The 23,317-nt window shown below is 60.0% G+C and overlaps 5 protein-coding genes across 5 annotated transcripts in view; 1 reads left to right on the top strand and 4 right to left on the bottom strand.

Moving 5' to 3' along the window:
* Positions 1-23,317, top strand: part of LOC117652469 (neurobeachin-like protein 1) — a 203,738-nt gene that overhangs the window by 36,923 nt on the left and 143,498 nt on the right. Inside the window, exon 12 of the mRNA XM_034397414.1 lies at positions 2,735-2,892. Coding sequence (XP_034253305.1) covers positions 2,735-2,892 — 158 coding nt within the window. The remainder of the gene's footprint in view (positions 1-2,734; positions 2,893-23,317) is intronic.
* Positions 10,662-11,543, bottom strand: LOC117652486 (cuticle protein 21-like). The gene is made up of 2 exons (XM_034397436.1): positions 11,504-11,543; positions 10,662-11,369 (listed from the first exon to the last, which is right to left on the bottom strand). The coding sequence occupies exons 1-2, from the start codon at positions 11,513-11,515 to the stop codon at positions 10,737-10,739; spliced, it is 645 nt and encodes a 214-aa protein (XP_034253327.1). The 5' UTR covers positions 11,516-11,543; the 3' UTR covers positions 10,662-10,736.
* On the bottom strand, positions 13,492-16,680 carry LOC117652368 (cuticle protein-like). Its single transcript, XM_034397227.1, has 4 exons — positions 16,653-16,680; positions 15,977-16,570; positions 14,248-14,286; positions 13,492-14,135 (listed from the first exon to the last, which is right to left on the bottom strand). The coding sequence occupies exons 1-4, from the start codon at positions 16,662-16,664 to the stop codon at positions 13,539-13,541; spliced, it is 1,242 nt and encodes a 413-aa protein (XP_034253118.1). The 5' UTR covers positions 16,665-16,680; the 3' UTR covers positions 13,492-13,538.
* On the bottom strand, positions 18,245-19,052 carry LOC117652494 (larval cuticle protein A3A-like). The gene is made up of 2 exons (XM_034397446.1): positions 18,991-19,052; positions 18,245-18,774 (listed from the first exon to the last, which is right to left on the bottom strand). Exons 1-2 carry the CDS (start codon positions 19,000-19,002, stop codon positions 18,307-18,309), a joined length of 480 nt encoding a protein of 159 aa, XP_034253337.1. The 5' UTR covers positions 19,003-19,052; the 3' UTR covers positions 18,245-18,306.
* Positions 21,424-23,006, bottom strand: LOC117652476 (cuticle protein 21-like). Its single transcript, XM_034397425.1, has 2 exons — positions 22,986-23,006; positions 21,424-22,321 (listed from the first exon to the last, which is right to left on the bottom strand). Exons 1-2 carry the CDS (start codon positions 22,995-22,997, stop codon positions 21,482-21,484), a joined length of 852 nt encoding a protein of 283 aa, XP_034253316.1. The 5' UTR covers positions 22,998-23,006; the 3' UTR covers positions 21,424-21,481.

Below are 23,317 nucleotides of genomic sequence, written 5' to 3' on the forward strand. Positions count from 1 at the left end.
TGGGCAGAACCCAAAACCGTATGAGGCAGACCAAAACCGTATGCGGCAAACAAAAACCGTATGAGGCAAATCAAAAACCGTATGAGGCAACAAAAACCCTATAGGCAACCAAAACCGTATCGGCAAACAAAAACCGTATGGGCAAACAAAAACCGATAGGCAACAAAAAAACCCTATGGCAAACAAAAACCTTGGGAAAAAAAACCTATGAGGAGACCAAAAACCCCAAAAAAAAAACCTAGCCAAAAAAACCGTAACAGCCAAAAATTGAGGAAACCAAAAACTTGAGGCGACCAAAAACCACCCAAAAAAAACCCTTGGGGCAAACCCTAGGGCGCCGCCGTTACGGCAAAAAAAAGTTCGGAAACAAAAAGTATGGGGAAAAAGCCCTTAAAGGCCAAAAACCAGCGGAAAAAAACCGGAAAGGGCCAAAAACCTTGAGGAAACCCAAAACCAGGGCAACCAAAACCAACAACCAAAACCGAGCCAAACAAAACCGTGAGGCAAATCAAAAACCGTACGGCAAAAAAAACCGGAGGCGGCAAAAGCCGTTTACGCCGCGATGGGCGCCAAAAAAGGGCAAATCCCGATGGGGAAAACAAAACCATGAGGCGTATACGGCAACAAAAAAACCTCTGCTGAGAGCTTTGCTTCAGCTCAGGGCCAGGTCAAGCTTGGGTGTGCGCGGCCGCGGTCCTGGTGGCGTTGGCCGGGAGGCGCCGGGCTCTGTTTCGGCCTAGCTCTGGCCGCGGTTTTGTTTCACTTGCGAACTGATGCTCGAGATTGCGCCCAGAACGCATCAGCAGGCTGAATAATATTCCCTACCGTCACATTTTTGTTGCTGGTATCAAAATTGTCGTTAATCATGAGCTATTGACCTGTCACACTCCAAAAACAATTGGTGTGGTTGCGTACAAAATGCACGCGAAGACTGAAGTCTTCCATAGTGACGGCCGTAAAAATTAGGGACCCGCTGAGCGCCGTTTATGACGGCTCGAACAGGGGCCGCGGCGGCGCGGCCATAAAAAGGAGGGGAGGCAGCGTATGGGCCTGTCCGCCGTGGGGCGCCGACTGTTGCGGCAAATCAGGGGCCAAGAGGGGGCAGCCAGAGCCGCGGCCGAAAAAGAGGGCAATTATGGGCAAGCAAGCAACCCAAAAGGAACTGTGGGGAAACCTCCCACCCGTATACTTGTAAACCCGGTAGCCGGAAGTCAAAAACCGGACAGGCCACGGCGACGCTGGGGCAACAAAAAAATATGCCAAATCAAAAGAACGTATTGAGCAGGCCCAAAAGCCTAGCCGGGCCAACCCAGCCCCAGCCTCCACAGTTCCCAAACCTAGGCCTCTGACCAAACTGTACACACAGCCTCGCACATTTTGCGAGTAATAGCTCAAGCTTTGATACGCCTGACCTAAAAACAACAAAAAACAATGCGTGTCTGGTGGTCGAAACGGCGGCCTAGGTCTGCCGTTGCGCGGTTGCGCGTTACGGCGATGGGGAAGTCGGGGAAGCGAAGAAGAGTTAGTTCGGGTTTGATGTAACAGCGTGACGCGCTCCACGGGGCCAAGACGGACAGGACGGCCCGCCACGGCCGGACCATTTGCAGGCCTCACCACACACACACACACACGCGCACACGCACACACACACACACACACACACACGCACGCACACACACACACACACACACACGTGGGTACGCACATAATGCACACACACAGGCTCACTGGCGGACGGACTCGCGGACGCGCGCGGCATAGTGCTCGTGACTGGCCGCGGACTGCCGCGGGCCATCAGGGCAATTGCTGGGGCATGCCATGCAGGGCCATGCAGGGCCAGCAGGCGGCCGCACACTGCAGGGTGGTCGCGGTTCGTTGTCATGGTGACGTACGTCCGGAAGGCACGGCAGTGTCCGGTCCGGCACGGCCGGAAGGAGAAGAACATTTTGCAGTTTTCGACTACCAATTTCTTCCTCGACGTTTTTCTAGTTTCCAAAAAGTCTTTACGCAGGGGGCTTTTGAACAAAGATTATTTTGATTGATTGTGCTTACCGCTCTGAGGGAAAAAGAAAGGTTCTTGGGTAAAATGAATACTCTCGATGCTTGAAAAGGCTGCTCACAAAGAGAAGATATATTCTCAAAGAGAAGATATACTCTCAGAGAGAAGATATACTCTCAGAGAGAAGAAATGCTCTCAGAGAGAAGATATGCTCTCAGAGAGAAGATACACTCTCAGAGAGAAGATATACTCTCAGAGAGAAGAAATGCTCTCAGAGGCTGGAGGAGAATCCGTGACGCTGCGACGCGCCGCGAAGCGCCAAGACGGAACGGGGGTCGATCACCTCGGCGACGACGCTGTCACCGCGGCCACGCCGCGCCACGACCATTATTACCGCAACTACCGCCGCCATCCGTCAAGCCGCCGCGGTGCCGCGGTCCGTCGTCGCGGATTATCTCGTCTGGGGCCTCGCCAGCGTGTGTGTGTGTGTGTGTGTGTGTGCGTGTGTGTGTGTGTGTGTGTGTGAGAGAGAGAGAGAGAGAGAGAGAGAGAGAGAGAGAGAGAGAGAGAGAGCGCATGTGGAGTGAATTCTCGACGGAGAGGTTCGTTTTGTTTTCGTTGTGGGCAATTGCATCGCTGCCCGACGTATGACGTTTTCAATTCATGTTTTTAGCGGAGAACAGCAAACAGTGATGATCCCAGTTGGCATCCTCACGGAGACTTTGGATGTTGCAGGAGCAAATCGGCGTGCCGTTCCGCGCGCGCGCCGCCGAAGACAACGTGCGGTACGGCAACGTGCAGAGCCAGCAGCGCAACCGGCAGCTCTTGGTGCGCCGACAGTGGAGGACCACCAGCAGCTTCCTCAGCGGGCCGCGCGGATCGTGGCGACACAGGTAGGGACAGGGACTCGCCGCGGAGCTCGCCGCCGGCTGAGCTGGCAACCCTTCCGACGTGCTCGGTGGCGCCCGCCGCGCTGGCAGCCCTTCGTGCTCGCCGAGGTGCAGCCGCCCCGTGGGGGTAGGCCTCCCACTGGCCGTGCGTCCCAGCCCTCCCTGGCGCGCGCGTCGGCTGCTGCCCTCTAGCGGTCGGCCGCGCAGACACTGTAGACCTGGTCCAATTCCAGAGGACACACCAGCTTGCCTGGGCCCTGGGGGCTGGCTGGGCTGGCCGTGCTGGCCGGGACGCGGACGCCATGCTGGGGCCGGGCGTGCACCGCGGGCGCTTTGTCTTGACGCTCTGGTTGTCCGCCGCGGGGCCGCGGGCCGGGCGGCCGTGGCGGCTATGCCATCGTCGTCGCCCCCGAGCCTCACTTACCGACGGGCCCCGGACGGGTACACTGCGAACCCGCCAACGCGCGCCGCGAGGTGCAGGGACCTTTACGTCGACGGCGAGGCCTTCCACGAGGCCCTGGGCTTGAACGGCTCGGCGCCCCGCCCAGCCTCATCCTTGTCACGACCTTTGCCGGCAGGCGATGCCATCGCACTCATGAATTTCCCATCAAGCCGTGGGCCGGCCGGTGCGTCTGCCGTGCCCCGCGCGCCCCGCCCTTCTGGCGCTCGTCGTCGTGGTGCTCTCGTTGGCTTGCCGTCGTCCTCCGCCGTGGCGTTCGATGCGCCGCACCGGCCCTTGCTTCGGCTGCGCGTCCTTTTCGGTTATTTTTTCCCGTTTGGTTCCTCTGGGCCCGGGGCGGCCCGGGGCGGCCCGGGGGCTCGCATGTGTCCTTTTTGGCCCACGCCGCGGGTTCAGTGGGTGCCGCTTGCTTGCCGCTCGGTGGGGCGCTCGCGGTGCCAGAGGAGGGGGGACCTTGAAGTGAGACCGTGCATGTGTCGCAATACCGGAGCCGGCAGATCGTGGGGGTCGAGCCGAGGAGCGGGCCGGCCCGGCCGGGCGTGGTCGGGCGGGGCGGGGCGGGGGGGCGCGGCGTGGCCAGGCTCACGCGTCCTTGAATTGAGTCTCGTCGTCTTCCCCGCCGGGCCCTTCGACGAGGATGGCCCGAGCCTCAGGGCTGCTTCTGGAGGAAGCAGCTGTGCGTTCTCACGGTCCCTTTGTCGCGATCTTGCCCCGAGCAGTGTCTGAGAGCGTGTGTGTGTCGATGCATGCATGAGTGTGTTGTGGCGGCCTGCCACGGCCTGCCACGGCCAGGTGGCGGAGTGGCTAATGAAGCAGCTGGCTTAGCTTGGCTTAGCACCTGCAGAGTGGCGGACAATGCTCTGCCGCGGCCGCCGGGCTGCAGCCGTGCTGGAGCCTAGTGGAGGACGGACGCCGCCCGCTGGAACGTTCTGGAGGCTAGAGCGGTGCGGAACAGACCTGGAGCTGGAGCACTACGTCATCGAGAGTACCTGGCTGTTGGCGGGGCGTGGCGGGGCGTGGCGGGGCGGGCGGGGCAGCAACCTGCACAGCGGGCTGGAAGACCCTGACCCTCATTCCGTCTCACTTTCACTGTTGAGACCCCCTCCCCTTCCCCTTCCCTGGACCCGCCCCTGTCCCGTGTGTGCGCCGCGGTGTGGCGGGAGGGGGCAAGTGTCTCCCTTTTCTTCTGCTTCTCCTCTGTTCTCCTCCTCCTCCTTTCTTGTGTCCGCCGGCAGTGGGAGCCTCGGCGGGCGTGCCGGGACGTGATCGAAATCGATCAACGCTAGCGTAATGCAGTTGACTCGCGGAATGGCCCGGCTGGCTGTCTCTCTCGCACGCGGGGGCGCCTCGTGGCGGCGCGAGAGAGACAGAGCGTTAAGGCGTGCGTGGGTTTTACGGCCCCAGTGGGGTAATGAGAAGGGCGAGTTTTTGGCTTTGTTTCCTTTATGGAACGGTTGCGGTACACTCGTTGCACTCGGCACTGGATGGCGGTGCGGCTGCGACGCCGCGGGCTGCGCGGCGGGCTAGCCGTGGAGGTACGGGCCGTATGGCCCGGTAGAGGCCCCGGTAGAGGCCCCGGCAGCGGCCCCGGGTACGGCCCCGGGCCTGGGTAGGGTCCTGGCAGCGGCCCCGGGTAGGGCAGAGGACCGGGCAGCGGCGCCGGCACCACCTGCAACAGGACGTGCTTGTAGGCGCTGCGCGTCGCTCGCATTGCAGCCGTCGTCCACGCCGAGGCCTACCTTGAGCGGCGCGGGCGCGGGCAGCGGGTGCGCGGCGGGCGTGCGGTCCACCACGGCGTTGAAGCCGTTGTGCGGGTCGGCCGTGTAGTGCACGGTGCGGGTGGCGCCGTCGGGCTCGATGAGCGAGTAGCTGCCGTGGACCACGTCGCCGTCGCGGCTCTCGTGCTGGCTCTTGGCGTCGCCCGTGTGCGCGTCCTGCAACGCGCGGGCCGAGGCGCGGGGTCAGAGCGTGTCCGTCGAAGTGCCCGTCCGTCGGGCTGCCCATCTAGGGGCGCGGCCCGCACTCACCTGCACGGAGTAGCCGAAGCTGTACTTGGGAATGGAGTCCGGGTACACCGGCGCGGCGGGGGCGTACTTGGCGTAGGCCAGGACCGGCGCGACGGGTGCGGGGGCGGGAGCGTACGCCAGGGGCCCGACGGGGCCGGGCAGGGGGCCAGGCAGGGGGCCTGGGAGGGGGCCCGGGTAGCCCAGCGGCCCGGGGTAGGGGCCGGGGAGGGGGCCAGGGTAGGGGCCGGGGTAGGGGCCGGGCAGGGGGCCGGGCCCCACCACCCCTCCGGACGCCAATGACGCCACGCCGAACAGCGCGGCCACCTGAAAAAATAGCGTTTATCGCGTTCATTGGCTTGTGAGAGGATAATTACATTCAAATGTAGGCAAAGAAACACAAGTTGATCACATTCTACGCATTTGAAATGAGAAGTGCGGTTCGTTTCAATGCATAAAACAACAAAAATGCACGTCGTTCGCGGAGCAACTTTTTTCCTCCACAGTAGGTGTACCGGGCGTCGCGTCGCCGGCCGTCGCCGCCTGGCTTGCTTTCCTCGTGGAAAGTGAGAGTGGGACCTTGGCCGTGAACGTCGGCGCGGCGTTACCGACGTTACCGCAGAGCGGCCTGCCTCTTCCGCGCCCGGCACTGTAACGGGCAATGCCCGCGCGACCGCACAAATAAAGGAATGGAAAAGGAAATTTGCCGTGTTTATTTCCCTTGGGCTCGTGGTGGTTCCCCTTTTCGGGCTGGTCCTTTCCACGCAGCGATCGGTCCCGCCCGATTCGGGCCCGGGCTGCTTTTCGGGCTCATGTTGCCGTCCTTGGCTCGACTTGGCGGGAATGACGGAGATTACCCACCAAGTAACGGGCCAGCCTTCATTGGCCGAGGCAGGAAGTCGAAACGCGTCGGCAGTGCGTCGGACTCGGCAAGGTCTTCGCCTACAACAGGGCCGGAGTTGGAATTTCAAAGAGGCTGGCCGTTCCCCGTGGACCGAAGTGTCCTGCGGACCGAAGTGTCCTGCGGACCGAAGTGTCCTGCGGACCGAAGTGTCCTGCGGACCGAAGTGTCCTGCGGACCGAAGTGGCGGGTTTGTTATCCTTCCCGCGATCGCGGCGGGCCGTTGACAGTCGTGCGTCCATTCCATCAGGGGGGCAAACGCCAGGGCGTAACACGGAGGTAACTTCAAGTTCAGGAAGCTTTTTTAGCGTGGCGAACGGTGCCTCCTATTCATCTCACCAACTTGAAGGTGGAATACGTTTGAAAGGGACGCGTCACTTTGAACACTTCCGAGGCGAGGAGAACGAACGGCGGACTCACCACGAGGAGGAGGGCCATGGCGTTGGTGGCCGAGGGCGCGGGTGGCGCGGCGGGTGGCGCGGCGGGGCGCTGTGGTGCAAAGGGCGCGCGCGGACTCACTGGCTGCCGCCCCCGTGCTCAGGGCTTATATACCTTCCCTCTTGGGCAATCCTAGAGGCGATGCAGTTTGTGCATGTGTGTGTGTGTGTGCAGTGCTGCACCGCATGGCGCCGCTGCATGCAAGGGGTGAGGTAGGGCAGTGTTATCTATCGAACGCTCTGTGTGTGGGAGAGAGAGAGAGTGTGTGTGTGTGAGTGACGGAGAGGCGAGGATGGAAGTGGGGGTGCAGGGCGACCGAGTCAAATTGGGATGTTTGGTGGTTGCGCTGGAAGGCAATGACCTCTCCGAGCCCTGGCAAGTAAGGATCTAGATTTATTCCAAGCCATTGCGTGCGTGTCTAAGTTGTTGTCGGCCCGATTTCCAGCAGGGTAGCGAGTGTCCTTCCCCTCCCCCCGCCGCTGTCTCTGTCTAATTCATCGGCATATGCATGAATGTGCCGTACAAACCTGACCTAAATGCAGCGGTCTTTGTCGCTGCGAGATGGAGCACGGACTTGTACGGAACCCGCCATCTAGATCCAGGCCTGAAGGGCCTGAGGGGGCCTGAAGGACTGGACCGTTGACCCGCCAGTGATTTATGGCGTAACACAGTGGGCCAGAAGACCAGAAGACCGGTGGAGGCGGCCAAAACTCCAGACGCGTTTTGAGCTCCAGAGTCGCTGAATGGGACTCGAGTCGAACGTGTGACCCCACCAATGGATTGCTCTCCGCACGAGGAATCCATTGGTGGGGTCACTCGCTCGATTCGAGTCCTGCTTAGCGACTCTGGAGCTCTAAACGCGTCTGGAGTTTTGGCCGCCTCCATCGGTCTTCTGGCCCACGGTGCGTAAGCAGCTGAACGGTTCCAGGTTCTGTTTTCGCTGGCCGAGTCAGGGAAGTTCTGGAACGTCCTGCAGGAAGGAACGGCGTGGATCGAACGGCCGCAGGACACGCGGTATCCTTGCCAGGGCCGCGCATGGCTCTAGAACGGAATCTGTTCCGGCAAAGGTGCATCACCTGTCGAGGTCCCGTGGACAATGTCCTATACCTTATTAGGTCCTCGTCGTCTTTCGGATCGAGTTTTGAGGCTGTAGTTGGCAACAGTGTGTTCGGTGAAACTGGACCGACTTGGCCGAGAGATAGAGACTCTAGTTGCGCAATGGACACTGGTTGAAAATGGTACAGAAAAAGTACGGAACACATGTCTGATCAACTATTTTCCTGGGCTATTCGCACCTTCGCAACTACGTAGGTTCTGCACTCACACCAGTTTACATGAGATGAGATCCACATGGGAACAGCGGAGATACACTGCGGAAGGCCTGTACTCTTCCCGTGCCCAATTTTCCAAACTAGAGAAGTTTTTGCAGTGAACTTGAGACGAGCCCTTTGTTACGAGAGGCAGGTCGCTGCGGGACGGGCCCTGTCGTGTCTGAGGACGCCCTTGCTGAGGCTAGCCTCGGCCGTTACACGCCAGACCTTTGCATTGGCGGTGCCACGGCGGTGTGTGGCTGCACCGTGCAAATAAAGAGCCGCCAGTAAACGATGGCCGTGCGCGCTGCGCGCGTCGCAGGCCGGGTCGCATGCATTTTGCATACGCCGCGCAGTGGGCCAGAAGAACGGCGCAGGCGGCCAAAACTCTAGACGCGTTTTGAGTCCCAGAGTCGCTAAATGGGCTTTTACCCTTCATGGCCAACTTTGTGAGACTACCGCTCCCAACCTTCCCGATACTGGGCATGAAAGAGTAGGGTCTTAAGAATACTAGGACGTCGAGGGAGGCCTTTTACGGCAACTAGATTGGACACAGTGGCCGCCCAAAGTCAGCAAAATCAGCAAATTTCCGACATTCGACCACTTTTTGACCAACTTTGGTCCCAAAATCGTTGCGGTCAAAGGCAAAATCGTTGTGGTCAACGCCTTCCTGATACAGGGCATGAAAGAGTAGGGTCTTAAGAATACTAGGACGTCGAGGGAGGCCTTTTACGGCAACTAGATTGGACACAGTGGCCGCCCAAAGTCAGCAAAATCAGCAAATTTCCGACATTCGACCACTTTTTGACCAACTTTGGTCCCAAAATCGTTGCGGTCAAAGGCAAAATCGTTGTGGTCAACGCCTTCCTGATACAGGGCATGAAAGAGTAGGGTCTTAAGAATACTAGGACGTCGAGGGAGGCCTTTTACGGCAACTAGATTTGACACAGTGACCGCCCAAAGTCAGCAAAATCAGCAAATTTCCGACATTCGACCACTTTTTGACCAACTTTGGTCCCAAAATCGTTGCGGTCAAAGGCAAAATCGTTGTGGTCAACGTCTTCCCGATACAGGGCATGAAAGAGTAGGGTCTTACGAATACTAGGGCGTCGAGGGAGGCCGTTGGCCGCAACTAGATCGGACGCAGTGGCCGCTCAAATTCAGCGAAAACGGCAACTTTCGGAGATTCAATCACTTTTTGACCAACTTTGTGACGTTACTGGTCCCAAACCCGAAGGCCCCGGCAGATTTTTCTGCCTGTCTGCCCTGGCCAGTCCGAGCCTGTCTCTAAACGAGGAATCCATTGGTGGGGTCACACGCTCGTTTTGCGTCCTGCTTAGCGACTCTGGAGCTCAAAACGCGTCTAGAGTTTTGGCCGCCTCTACTGGGTCTTCTGGCCCACTGTGCACCGCGAGGCACGTTTCTGCCAGATTCCAACGTCCATCACGGCCCCTAACAGCTGCCGTTCGATTTGCCTCCATTTCCTGACCGGTTGAAAACGTGCCAGGAGCGCCATACAACGATTCGAACAACTTGAAGTAGCCGCGCGCATGCGCAGGTGCCGTTACACTGCCCTGCGTTACTGCGTTACGCCCACGTGGCCCCACTTGAATGGCCGCATTGCGATGCATTGTCCGTTGTGTTCGATTATTGTTACTTGTGTAGGTGGCCCTCGGCCCTCGGCGTGTGCTCGACATTGTCGCGCGCAATTAGACAATCGGTGGAATGTTTCGAAACTGCACTGATATTGATGTGAAAAATCGCGCGGCGGTATTATCAACTTTTCCCTCGGATAGGGCACAGCCCAGAATCCGAATAGGCCTTTCCGATGGATCTGAACCGGAACCCCAAGCAGTAGAAATATCTGGATCCGATATGAGAAATCGTGCGCGGAGGAGTAACAGTATGCAAAATCGGGTGTGCGAATGACCTCCGCTTACCTGATTTCTCATACCGGATCCAGATATTTCCACTGCTTGGGGTTCCGGTTCAGATCCATCGGAAAGGCCTATCGCACAATCTTAGTCCCAATGATCATGACTTTTGTCCGAAAACATTTCCTTTTCCTTCCGGTGGGCGCTGCCTTGTCGAAGCGCGCGTGCGCGAATCGCCAGTGTAGTGGCCGCTGCTTCCGGTAGGTGCGCTCCAGCCACTCCAGTGGCGCTGCTCAGCGCTGCCGGACCAAGGTGACTGCACCTTGAAGGCGCCACGCCGCGCCGCCTTTGTGGTGCAGGGCATCGGACTGCCGAGGCTGGACCGCTGATTGATGCGTTGCTTCTTCTTCTTCTTCTTCTTCTTCTCTCTGGTGCTGCTGCTGCTTCCTCTCCCCCCCCCCTCCCCACCCCTTCCGATGATCGTGCGGTCTATTGCGTTGGCGCCTCCAGACCAAGAGTCAAAAGGCGCCCCGCCCCGCCCCGCCCCGGTGTGGAGTGGTGTGGTGACCGAAAAGAATTGTGCCGGCCTCGCCGGGCGCCATGTGCGGAGTAAAGCCGCTAGACACCAACGCCCAGCCTCTGGACTAGAAACTACGGTTGTCGCACTGCTCGGGGGCTTTGAGAAGATGCATCCTTGGGTTGTTGGGCATTGCGAAGTGCGTTCGGTTTAAGTGGGGGGTTTAACGGGACATTGGGTGGGGCCACCTTGGAATAAACACAAGTGCGTTTAAGTCATGTTTTTACGTTTGATTTATTTGTTTCATTTTTTTTTTGGATTGAATAAATAGGGGCAATAGGAACTTAGTGGTGGTAGACAGCGGGGGCAGCGGCGTAGGCGACGGGGGCGGCCACCTTGGCGATGGGGGCGGCGTAGGCCACGGGGGCGGCGTGCACGGCAGGGGCGGCGTAGGCGACGGGGGCGGCGACCTTGGCGACGACGGGGGCGGCGACGGCCTTGACGGCGACGGCGGGGGCGTCCTTGTGCACGACGGCGTTGAAGCCGTTGACGGGGTCGGCGGTGTACTCGACGGTACGACGGCTGCCGTCGGGCTCAACCAGGGAGTAGGAGCCCTGGACGACGTCACCCTGGCGGGACTCCTGCTGGCTCTTGGCGTCGCCGGTCAGGGTGTCGTGGATGTCGTAGTTGTAGGCGTAGCTGGGGTTGGGGTCGAAGTCGGTGTCGACGACGGTCTTGGCCAGGACGGGGGCGGCAACGGCCTTTGCGACAACGGGGGCGTGGGCGTAGGCGACGGGGGCGGCGACCTTAGCGACAGCGGGGGCGGCGTAGGCCAGGGGGGCGGGGTGAGCGTACGCAGCGGGGGCGGCGTAGGCCACGGGGGCGTGAGCGTAGGCCGCGGGGGCGGCGTACGCCACTGGCGCGGCGGGGAGGACTCCGGCGCGGGCCACAGCCACGCACGCGGCGAAGAGGACGAACTGCACAGAGAACACGCCGTGGTTAAGGCTTCAACTCAAAATGCATGTGCATTCACACTTGCCTATCGATGAGCACTAAGTCGACCTCTTGGACTAAGCGCCAGTGGTCATCCTGAGTTGGATTGCGCGCTCACCTTGAATGCCATTGTTGAGGAGTGTTGGTTGAAAACTGCTTGCCGACAGTAGTAACGTTCTGGCAGTCGGGCGCGCTTTTATACCGGAGAGGCGCTGCGCCCACCCTGCCCCCGCCCCTGCGGCGCCCCCCTCGGCCCCCCTCGGGCCCCCTCGGCCCCCCTCGGCCCCCCTTCCCCTGCGACGCGCCAGGGCCCGCCACACCACCACAAGGCCAGCGCCGAATTCGCGAACCGTCTTGACGCGTCCCTTGCACGGCCCGGCACCGCCCCGCATCGCCCCGCCCCGCCCCGCACCGTCGTTGGCACCGCCCGCCAGTCGTTTTCCTCAGAGCAGCACCGACGAGACGAACATACACGGGAAAAAATGCTATGTTGATGTGATCGACTTGGTCGCAATCGAAAATCCCGATACAACCAACCGAACTCTTGTCACGGTGAAAATGGTTCCTGGTTTTCCGAGGCACTCCCTGGAAAATGTCTGTGCCTTTGCTGGAAAAAATGGCTACCTGGGAAAAGCAGGAACCGTTTGTGCCTTGGTAAGAGATAACACTCTACACCCTTAGTTGTCCCCTGACAAATGTTCGGTCGTGGCCATAAACGTTTGGTTGTGGGTACTGTTCTATCGAATCCAGCTTATCGAAACAAAATCGATTACCTGTAGTACAAGCAATTTTTTCCGTGTGTGTTGAGGTTATTTTATCGAGTTCAAGGGGCATACTGCATTGCAAAAAACAATACTCAGGAGGTGTTAGTTTCTTTCTTGTACACTTTCATTCATTTGTCAATTCATTTGTCATTTAAATCGAGAACAAGAACAAGAAAAGGGTTGGACTGTTTTTTTTTCAAACATAAACCCAATCATTTCGCCCAATGTTTGCGAATCCTGCGCGGCCTCGTTTCTGGCCGTGTAGGTTTGTATTTCTGCAGCGTACGCGCGCCTTGAGCTCGGCCCTCGGTCTGTTTTGCCGAATCACTCGCGCGGTGGCCGTCGGCATGGTGCCCCTGCAGTGTACCCGTCAAGCTTCCTCCTCGTTGTGCCGATTAATGTCCGGCTGTTCTTTCGCCGCAACGGGCCATTCCACTCGCCGCGGACCTCAGCCGGCTGGGGGAAGGCTGTGACGGCAGACTGATTCCGAGAGTCGTTTTCGTCGCTCTGTCTCTCCCGCACTCATAAGGCGTACCGCATGGGTGCGAGGGAGCCGGAGCGACGAAAACGACTCGAATCAGTCCGCAGGCGTCGATTCGGATTCTGTTTCTTTCGGTTTATTTAGCGGGTTAACGCAGGGTGTACATCCCGTAAGCAGTCTCCAAAATGATATTTATCGTAATCATGCAAGCTAATTTTTCTGAAGTGTCGGGCCGTATGTCGGACTGTATGACTGACTCTATAGCAGTGTGGGGCCTCGCTTTGATCGGCAGCCACACTGAAGGGCAGGTAGGCTAAACGCCCCGCTGTGGTCGTGACCCTGTCCGCACCCGTCAAATCGGCGCGCTCGTGCTCATGGAACGCTTCCACGACACCCGTCAGGCCTCTCCGCTGCCCCGCGGCCCCGGCCAACGGTGTCGAGGGGCATCTGTTGTCTGCTCTTCAGCTTGACTAAGAAAGTATTAAATGGAAAGTGAGTAGGAAGGAAGTCATGGAAAATATATCACAGGGCATTGATCTCTTAAATCAGGGATGTGTAAAAATTCATAATCAAACTGTAAAGTGCACCTGCATTAGCATGATATTCGTGGCCTATAAGTATCATATCCAGAAGTTCTTCTGTTTTTTTTTTGTTTTTTTTTAAGGAAAAGATTAAAACCGTAAAATGTTTGCCCTGCGAAAAACGTTGTTGTCAACGCGTGATTTTTATTTGAAGCCGTCCGGTTTTGATCGAATAGATTTCACAGCTCTGGACTTTTACTGTTACATTTCACCGTTATTCTGCTGATATTTAACGGGATCATTGCTGGTCTTTTGCAATAAATACACATGTCAGTTTCTTTTCATTTCTTTTATTTTTTTGTACAATAAATAGGGGGCAATAGGAACTTAGTGGTGGTACACAGCGGGGGCGGCGGCGTAGGCCACGGGGGCGGCGTGGACCGCGGGGGCGGCGTACGCAGCGGGGGCGGCGTAGGCCACGGGGGCGGCGACCTTGGCGACGACGGGGGCGGCGACGGCCTTGACGGCGACGGCGGGGGCGTCCTTGTGCACGACGGCGTTGAAGCCGTTGACGGGGTCGGCGGTGTACTCGACGGTACGACGGCTGCCGTCGGGCTCAACCAGGGAGTAGGAGCCCTGGACGACGTCACCCTGGCGGGACTCCTGCTGGCTCTTGGCGTCGCCGGTCAGGGTGTCGTGGATGTCGTAGTTGTAGGCGTAGCTGGGGTTGGGGTCGAAGTCGGTGTCGACGGCGACGGCGGCCTTGGCGAGGACAGGGGCGGGGGCGTGGGCGTAGGCGACGGGGGCGGCGACCTTAGCGACAGCGGGGGCGGCGTAGGCCAGGGGGGCGGGGTGAGCGTACGCAGCGGGGGCGGCGTAGGCCACGGGGGCGTGAGCGTAGGCCGCGGGGGCGGCGTACGCCACAGGCGCGGCGGGGAGGACTCCGGCGCGGGCCACAGCCACGCACGCGGCGAAGAGGACGAACTGCACAGAGAACACGGCGTGGTTAGCATAAACATTGCGATTTGATCCGATTTGGTCTGGTTTTGGCTGCACTGCTTGTAGCGCCCCAGGATCATCCCGTATGCGTTCTCACCTTGAATGCCATGGCTGGAGGAGTGTTGTTTGAAAACTGCTTGCCGACAGTAGTGACGTTCTGGCCGTCGGCCCGGCTTTTATACCGCCCGGCCCGGCCCGGCAGCCCCTGCAGGGGCCCTGCCCCCACCGCCCGGTCGCCTCGTCCGCCGGCTTCTTCCCCTACCCTTATCGCCACCCCAGCCCCGCAGCAGCCGCCTCTCTCGCACCTGTGGGACGTGCCGTTGATGTGCGAGAGAGGCAGAGCGACGAAACGCCGTGCGAAGTGAGTGAGCCCGCAGTGCACCGCACCGGCCGGCACGATGCCGTCCACCAAATTTAACAGAGTAGGTTTGCAGCGTCTAGACGACCGGCTCAGTCAGACGGTGAGCTCACGTCGATGGCAATGGCATTGCCCTGGCATGGCGTTGCCCCTCCACACGCACATTTGTGCGTACGTGTTCATGGCTCATGACCCCGACCACCTGGAGTCCCATGTGCCGGCGGAGATGTGTTCCGGTGTCCTGTGGAGCCAAGCAAGCGGTCTTTGCTGCACTCTTAAATCCACGTTTATTAAACTTTCTGCGTCAACAGAAATCAGAAATCTATTTACAAACTAAATGACGAACAATATTGTTTCCAACATAAAATTTTAGAAAAATTCTGCCGCACACCGGAAGTGTTTTCTTTAATTAAGTGTTCATCGTCATATGATGAAGTCGTTTGCAATCGGTAGAATTTTTCCACCGAAAATAATTCTTGCAAGTTGAAGGAAAGTACTGGTCGTCAGGCTTTGACTGGTGGTGATAGATATTTCGCGTTTTTTCTGTCGTTTTCTCAAAATTTGATGGAATCTGCAGTTTATCCATGTTTTTTCGGCCGCGTGAACGGCGCGTCGCTAATACGACGAGGCTGGTGTGGCCGTTGATTGACTGGGGAGGGAAGTTGATCGGTAGCGGTATGACCGACTGGTTTGCTTCGAGGCTCCGCCTGGGCTCCGCCTTGGCTCCACCCAAAGAGGCTCCGCCCAGTGTGGGACCCTGACCTGGTCCACAAGGCCTTGCAAGGTCGCGCCGCCCGGCCGTCTTCAAGATGCCTCTCTCGGAGGAGCTCGACGCGACGCGAACGACGCCGTCGACTGGGACCCGCGGACGGAACGGCGGTCGTTGCAACCGGGGGTCCTACATCAATTTCTTTCCGGTTCATTCAGTGAATGTTCTGTGTCTTTATTGACGGTGTCTGAAAAGAACATGCGTTGTTATTGTTGAGCTGAGTCGCCGAGGTTGTTCAACGAGCTTCTGCTAGCCAGGTTGGCCGTGGTGAGCCACCACACTCGGAAGCGTGCTGAAGTTTCGGAAGGGTGGTGTCGCTGCTGCAGCGCTTCCGAACAGAAACGGACGTGTGGTCGTTTCGATTTCTGTTTGCAAACGCGACCTTTGTTCCCCTTCATCAAAGAAATGCTGATTGGTTTGTGTGATTAGCAGCTCTATTTGTCGGGCGTTGTCGGGGCTGGTGCCTAGTGCTGCAGCGTCAAGCCTTACTGGGTGCCCTGGCGTTGGTCCAGTGCGTCACTCAGGCTTATGGCGCGGCCGGCGGCTCTGTGGACAGGTGGTGCTTTGCTAATGAAGCTTCCTGCCGGGTTTGGAAATTATAGACACTTGTCGGAGGGTGGGACGTCTATTTATTTCATGGCGATGGACTATTTATAATGGTGGGGGTGCATTGACTTAGTGGTAGTAGGCAGCGGCGGCCTGGTAGCCCAGAGGGGCGGGGTGGGCGTAGGCGACGGGGGCGGCCACCTTGGCGATGGGGGCGGCGTAGGCCACGGGGGCGGCGTGCACGGCGGGGGCGGCGTAGGCGACGGGGGCGGCGACCTTGGCGACGACGGGGGCGGCAACGGCCTTGACGACGGCGTGGGCGGGCTCCTTGTGCACGACGGCGTTGAATCCGTTGACGGGGTCGGCGGTGTACTCGACGGTACGACGGGTGCCGTCGGGGTCGACGACGGAGTAGGAGCCCTGGACGACGTCACCCTGGCGGGTCTCCTGCTGGCCCTTGGAGTCGCCGGTCAGGGCGTCCTGGATGTCGTAGGCGTAGCTGTAGCTGGGGTTGGGGTCGAAGTCGGTGTCGACGACGGTCTTGGCCAGGACGGGGGCGGCGACGGCCTTAGCGACAACGGGGCCGTGGGCGTAGGCGACGGGGGCGGCGTACGCAGCGGGGGCGGCGTAGGCGTGGGCCACGGGGGCGGCGGCGTAGGCCGCGGGGGCGTAGGCGGAGTACGCCACCGGGGCGGCGGGGATGACTCCAGCGCTGGCCGCAGCCACGCACGCGACGAAGATAACGAGCTGAATGACAAAGAGAGCGATTGGTTAGCTTTCACTCGAAGCGGAGTCCGAAGCAGTGTCGCCGGACCGGGCTGCGTCGTACCTTGAATGCCATGGCTTTGCTGACTGCGGCTCGCCGAATGTGACGCTCCGCTCGCTGCGAGGAACATTTATACCTTAACCACTATCGCTGGTTTTCGGCGGGCCGCGTCCTGGCCGCGTCCTCCCGCTGCAGCGCCTCTCCCCTCGTCCTGCCGCGTCGCGCCCGCCCCGCCCCGCCCCGCCCCGCCCCGCCCCGCCCCGCCCCGCCCCGCCCCCCCCGCCCCGCCTCGGCCCGCCCATCTCCCTGATCGCGAGGTGGTGGTTAGTGCGCTGACGTAGTTGATTGGCTGGCAAGGCGATGCAGTGGAGCAGAAATTTGGTGTCTGAAATGATGACCGGGCGGCGGTAGGCTGCTGGGGCCAGGTCGGGCAGGGTCTCAGACTTTTCCTGGTCCTTAATTGACTGACCTTAGGGACTGACCTAAGTTACTGACTTTCGTGACTGACTTGGGTAAATGACTAGAAACTAGAAACTTCAGGTCTTTGATCTGAACATAACACATTTATCAATGGAAACTACAAATCCTATTCATGCTAAAAAAAATAATTTTAAATTAATTTTTTAATTTTGTCTTTGCGTGAATAAAATCGGTCTCCAAATCTCTTAACCTTTTTTCTGCAAACGGCTTGTAATTAAAACTGTTTCTTTTTGGGCGGGACGTGACGTAGTTTTTTTTTCTGCGCGTGCAGACAGCCAGCAGCGTGAGTGAAGACCCGGGAGGAAGACAGATTCGATCTCGTTCCAACTACTCTGTCCCTGGATTGGCCGCTTGGCCGCTTGGGTTCCTTTGGTTCCTTGCGGCTCGACCGTGACCCAGACAAGGCAGACTACACTGGCCTGGCGTGGCCGGGTCGGGCGCTACGTGGGCTCCGCCCGGCACCGCCGCACCGCGGCACCGCCTCGCAAGCATCTCGAGATTTATCGTTGTATCGATGTATCGAAGCGTGATGCCTCCGAGGAGCATGTCGCGGTGGGATTTTTTATTCGCTTTGCTTGCCGACTGGAATTGTGTGCAACGGTGCGAGTCAAATTGGCCAATTGGCGAAATATGATTGAGTGGCAGTTTGTGTTTTTCGTTTCGTTGATGCAGTTTACCTGCTATGGTTGACTGGTGGCCCCGCCCCCTTTTTCCGATTTGAATTCTGCGGTTTCCGCCTTTCTTCCTTCGAAAAGCCGTACTTCCAGTGTGCCCCATCGGCCCCGCTTGAGTTTGAAGAGCCTTCGCGGAACCGGTCGCGTTGACCACCGTGGACCCCGTGGACCCCGTGGACCTCGTGGTTGCCGTCATGCAGCGAGCTCCGAGGCTCTCCTCTCTCGCCGCGAACAGTCTCAGCAATGCACTGAAACTCCACGAAATTTTAACTTTTATGCGTGTAATGTTTTTAGCGTGTGTGACTAGTAACATTTTTTGAAGAGAATCTTTGTTAAAAGTTGTGTGACAGTAGCAGACGAATGTGGTATATTGTTGATAGTTAGTTTTTTAAAGGATGTAGGCTGGATGGTTCATTTGGTGTACCCATGTGTTGTATAGTTTGTGCTCTCAAAAATTGTGCGCATGCTCTGTGAATCTCAAAACACCATTCAAAAACATAATTTTGTTTTTAAAATAATTTATTTTTGAACAGTGCCGAAATAAATAGGAACATCAAGGGATCTTAGTGGATGAGGGTGGGGGCGGAGTAGGCGAGGGGAGCGGGGGCGGCGTAGGCCAGGGGGGCGGCGACCTTGGCGACGACGGGGGCGGCGACGGCCTTGACGGCGACGGCGGGGGCGTCCTTGTGCACGACGGCGTTGAAGCCGTTGACGGGGTCGGCGGTGTACTCGACGGTACGACGGCTGCCGTCGGGCTCAACCAGGGAGTAGGAGCCCTGGACGACGTCTCCCTGGCGGGACTCCTGCTGGCTCTTGGCGTCGCCGGTCAGGGAGTCCTGGATGTCGTAGGCGTAGTTGTAGCTGGGGTTGGGGTCGTAGTCGGTGTCGACGGCGACGGCCGCCTTGGCGAGGACGGGGGCGGCGGGGGCGGCGGCGTAGGCCAGGGGGGCGGGGGCGGCGTAGCCCAGGGGGGCGGCGGGGGCGATCACTCCAGCACGGGCCACGGCCACGAGGGCGGCGAAAGCGACGAACTGTGGACACAGAACGTGTGTGTTAGATACTGTAGATTCTGGTACTTTTACGGAGATCCAAGCTGAACACTTTGATGTCTTTCCAGTCAGTAAGGCATGCTGACTGCCTAAACCTCACGTTGGGCTAGAGCACAACATTCTGAATTAGTTCACTTTTATCACTGTTGACTTCCGGGCCACTACACTGCACACGGCACTGCACTGTAATCCTGGTACCTTGAATGCCATGGCGACGGGTTGCTTGTTGCCTCTGGACGAAGAGTGTCTGTCCGGCTTGGGGCTCGCGCTTTTATACCGACGTCGCGAATCTGATGCAACTCTGCACCGCGGCAGGAACCGGGCCCCTGCACCCCTGCACCCCCGCGATGTCCCGCGCTCTGTGCCCCTCTCCCCCGCCCCCCCTTGCCCCTCCGAACGCCTGAGACCATTAACGCACTCGCCCCCAAACGCCGGTCGAGCCAGTTCGTGAGTGCACTGTTCGATAATGAGACGGAACTTTGGGAGCACATCATGAAATCGCCGTCATAGACCATTTTTGAGGGGTTAGGACCGTGGCCGTGTTCCGATCGGCCGCCTCCCAATTTGTCTGCATCGGCCGGCACCGATGGCCAACCCGGCCGTCATCGAGGGAGGCGGCGCAGGCGGCGCAACTAGTTCAAGGCCGTATGCAAATGTCGCCCTCTGCGCTCATCGGCGGCGCCGAAATTCGATGCGAGGCCCAGAAGCACCTGCGGAGAAACATCGGGCCGCCGCCAGGTGCCCGCAGCGCACAGGTGCGGCGCGGTGCTGCCTCGGGCCTCTGTTGGCCCAGAAGGGGAGCGGCCGCGTCAGGTGTAGTGCGCGAATATTTGAGGAAGGGGATCCGAAAAGAAAGAGGCGAACGAAAAGGAAGACTGCACTGGAATCGAGACTCCCCTGCCCTTGACTGTCTGCCCGCTGGCTGCCTGACTGGCTGCCTGGCTGGCTGGCTGCCGGCTGGCGGCCCGACTGGCCCTATGGGTGGGATGTATATTGGGCGTGGCAGACGACCAGTGCAGCCTGGCAGACGGCACCCCGGCCGGCGGGGAGGGGGGGGGGCGGCGTGGCGGCCAGTCAAGGCCCAAGGGCGGACCGTCCCAGACTGGTGTCGTCTCTTTGCAGAAAACCGCGAGGGTGGCGGCACAATTAAGCCTTTTATGCTCCGCCCAAGGCCGGCGATGCACCTTTGTTGTTGTTGCTTCTATCGACGGCCGCATCGCCAACAACAACAACAAGCGCAGGCTGGGAGGGCTCGCCGAAGGGCCGGCCGATTTTACGCGCTCGAACACGCCGACCTTGTCCTTGAGAGCGTCTTCGCCGTCTGGCCGCTCCGCGTTGCTCGGCGTGTCGGCGGCAGGGCCACTGGCAGCAGGGCCCCTGGCAGGTAGGCCGCGTCTCCGTGGCGCGAGGCACGGCCGCGCTGCGTGGTTGCCTATGCTGCCGTTGACAGGCGCTCGCCGCCGCCGGCTGGCCTTTTCACGGTCGACTGTCAAGTTTTGGCTTCCGTGTTTGGGTTTAGCGTGACTTCCACTTCTTCGAGTCGAAAGCCTTCTCTGGGTCACTGTGTCCCTCCCGGTGTCAGGCCCGCTTCACTGTGAGCTAGAGGATCTGTGGAGGTGGTCAAAATCCCGGACGCGTTTTGAGCTCTAAGAGTCGCTAAATGGGACTCGAACCGAACGTGTGACCCCACCAATGGGTCTCGTTCCGAGACCAATCCGTTGTCACACGCTCTGCTCGAGTCCTGTTTCGCGACTCTGGAGCTCAAAACGCATGTAGAGTTTTGGCCGCCTCCACCGGTCCTCTGGCCCACTGGGCGCCGGCTAATGAGAAGCAACCTGATCGGCCTCTTTTGTCTCGACGGAAACGTGTCGCCCTGTCAGACAATGGCCTTACGTCACCGCGATCCCCCACTCTGCCGTCTCCATTTTTCGTGTTTATTTTCTGTCAGAAACTGTGTCCGTCGTTTCGGCCGATGTACAAATGCCTTTCCTTAAAAAAAAAAAGAAATGGTCTGAGTGAGTTGATTCAAAATGGTTGCGCGTCTGTGAGTGAGGGCCACTTTTTCTCAGGTTTTGGCAGTTGACGGCTATTTATTTCGCGTGTCACTCTCCAGAGTCGCTAAATGGGACTCGAACCGAACGTGTGACCCCACCAATGGATAGCTCTCCGAACGAGGAATCCATTGGTGGGGTCACACGTTCGGTTCGGGTCCCATTTAGCGACTCTGGAGCTCAAAACGCGTCTAGAATTTTGGCCGCTCCACCGGTCTTCTGGCCCACTGTGCGGCGTCGCGACCGCCACCCGCCGTAAAGTCGCTCCAGCGCGGGGTATCGGCAACGAAGCGAGTGGCGCCCTCTGCCGGCGGAGCCGCCAACTAAGCGATCGGGCGAGTGGCGCGACCGATCGGCAGCAGCGAAGGCAGCGCCCTCTGACCCGAGCGGCGGTTCGCAGAAACAGTGATCGTTGACCTTACACGCGTGGAGCTCCTTGCTGCTCCGGGCGAGCCTCCCGCCGCGTTGTCTCGGTGACCCAGTGCGGTGCACTGTTGTTGCTTGCCGCGGGAATGTTTTTGTTTGCCAATGTTTGAATCAGACACATCGGGTACTAGAAAATATATCACATTTATTTTTCTATACAGTCAGGTCAATAAATAGTCGGAGGCGGTGGGACAGCACTCAGGGTGTCGGACTTAGTGGTGGTAGCCGTAGGGGGATGCGGCGTAGGCGACGGGGGCGGCCACCTTGGCGACGGCGGGGGCGTACGCTCCGGGGTGAGCGTAGGCCGCAGGGGCGGCGTAGGCGACGGGGGCGGCCACCTTGGCGATGGGGGCGGCGTAGGCCGCGGGGGCGGCGACGGCCTTGACGGCGACCTGGGCGGGCTCCTTGTGCACGACGGCGTTGAAGCCGTTGACGGGGTCGGCGGTGTACTCGACAATGCGACGGGTGCCGTCGGGCTCAACCAGGGAGTAGGAGCCGTGGACGACGTCGCCTTCGCGAGACTCCTGCTGGCTCTTGGCGTCGCCGGTCAGGGCGTCGTGGATGTCGTAGGCGTAGTTGTAGCTGGGGTTGGGGTCGAAGTCGGTGTCGACGACGGTCTTGGCGAGGACGGGGCCGGCGACGGCCTTAGCGACGACGGGGCCGTGAGCGTAGGCAGCAGGGGCTGCGTAGGCGACGGGGGCGGCCACCTTAGCCACGGCGGGGGTGGCGTAGGCCACAGGGGCGGCGTGGGCGTACGCAGCGGGGGCGGCGTAGGCGGCGTGAGTGTAGGCGGGGGCAGCGGAGTACGCCACGGGGGCGGCCACCTTAGCCACGGCAGGGGCGGCGTAACCAACGGGGGCGGGGTGGGCGTAGGTGGCGTGGGTGTAGGCGGGGGAAGCGTAGGCGACGGGGGCGGCGACCTTGGCCACGGCGGGGGCGGCGTACGCCACCGGGGCGGCGTGGGTGTAGGCGGCCGGGCTGGCGTAGGCCACGGGGCCGGTGGGCACGACGCCTGCGCGGGCGACTGCCGCCAGGGTGGCGAGGGCGATGAGCTGAAACAGAGCAGGTTTATTAGCATGGATTTTTGCGAGCTCCGTGCGCCGCACGCGTCCAATGCCGCGTTGCGATCGCCGTGCCCCGCGGGGCCGTGGGGCCAGGGGCCTCCTTTGTGGCGCGGCATGGCGCGGCGTGGCGCGGCGTGGCCCGCCGAGTGCCGGGGGCTGCGTCGCCGCGTCGCCGCGTCCTAGAGAGTCCAGGGGCCGCCGGGCCGCTCCAGCCGCTCCAGCGCCATGCCGCTCCAGGCCCTGGCCTTGCGCCGGGAGGGGAGCGGGCCACCGCAGTGCCGGGCAGCGGTCACGGACGCCGGTGCAGTGATAAACGACGTGGTGTGTCGGCATGCAGGGCACGTCACCACCATTTGTTTTTTGCCACCGCCGGGACTCGAAGCCGTGCCCTGGTCTAGCGAGAGCGGACTTGGACTAGGATGAGCCTATCCAGTGCCGCGGCTGAACGCTCGGGGCGCGTGCGACGAACACTGCACTGCGATACTGGGGACGTGAACCGCGTGCGATGAGGCGGCGGCTTGGCGGCTTGTAAGTCCACTGCCAAGTTGGGGGGCACTGCAAGGCACTGTAGCACTGCTTCACTGTTGCACTGCACTGGCGGGGCACTGTCTTGCTCGCGGCGGCACGCCTTGGGCACGCCGGGGTCGCTCACCTTGCTGAACATGTTGGCCGTTGTTTGGGTGGCGGTGGATTGATGCCCTGTCCGCCGCCGCCCTGGTTCTTATAGTCGGACTGGCGCCTTGACAAGTGGGGAGGGTTGCGGCTAACAAAAGTGCCCCCCTCCCCCGCGCCGCGCCGCCCTGGGTGCCACACTGTGTGCGACCCCACCCGAAAGCCGCGCCCGCCCCCGCCCCGCCCCGCCCCGCCCCACCGCCCCGCCCACGCCCCGCCACGCCCCGCCATTGGCTCGAGGCACAGGGCTCGGCGTCTTAATTTTGGGGCCATGGTGTCAACATGCGTCGCAATGGCCCGGGCATTTAGGCT

Source organism: Thrips palmi, unplaced genomic scaffold (genome assembly GCF_012932325.1).
Source record: "Thrips palmi isolate BJ-2018 unplaced genomic scaffold, TpBJ-2018v1 HiC_scaffold_7, whole genome shotgun sequence".
Lineage (NCBI taxonomy): Eukaryota > Metazoa > Arthropoda > Insecta > Thysanoptera > Thripidae > Thrips > Thrips palmi.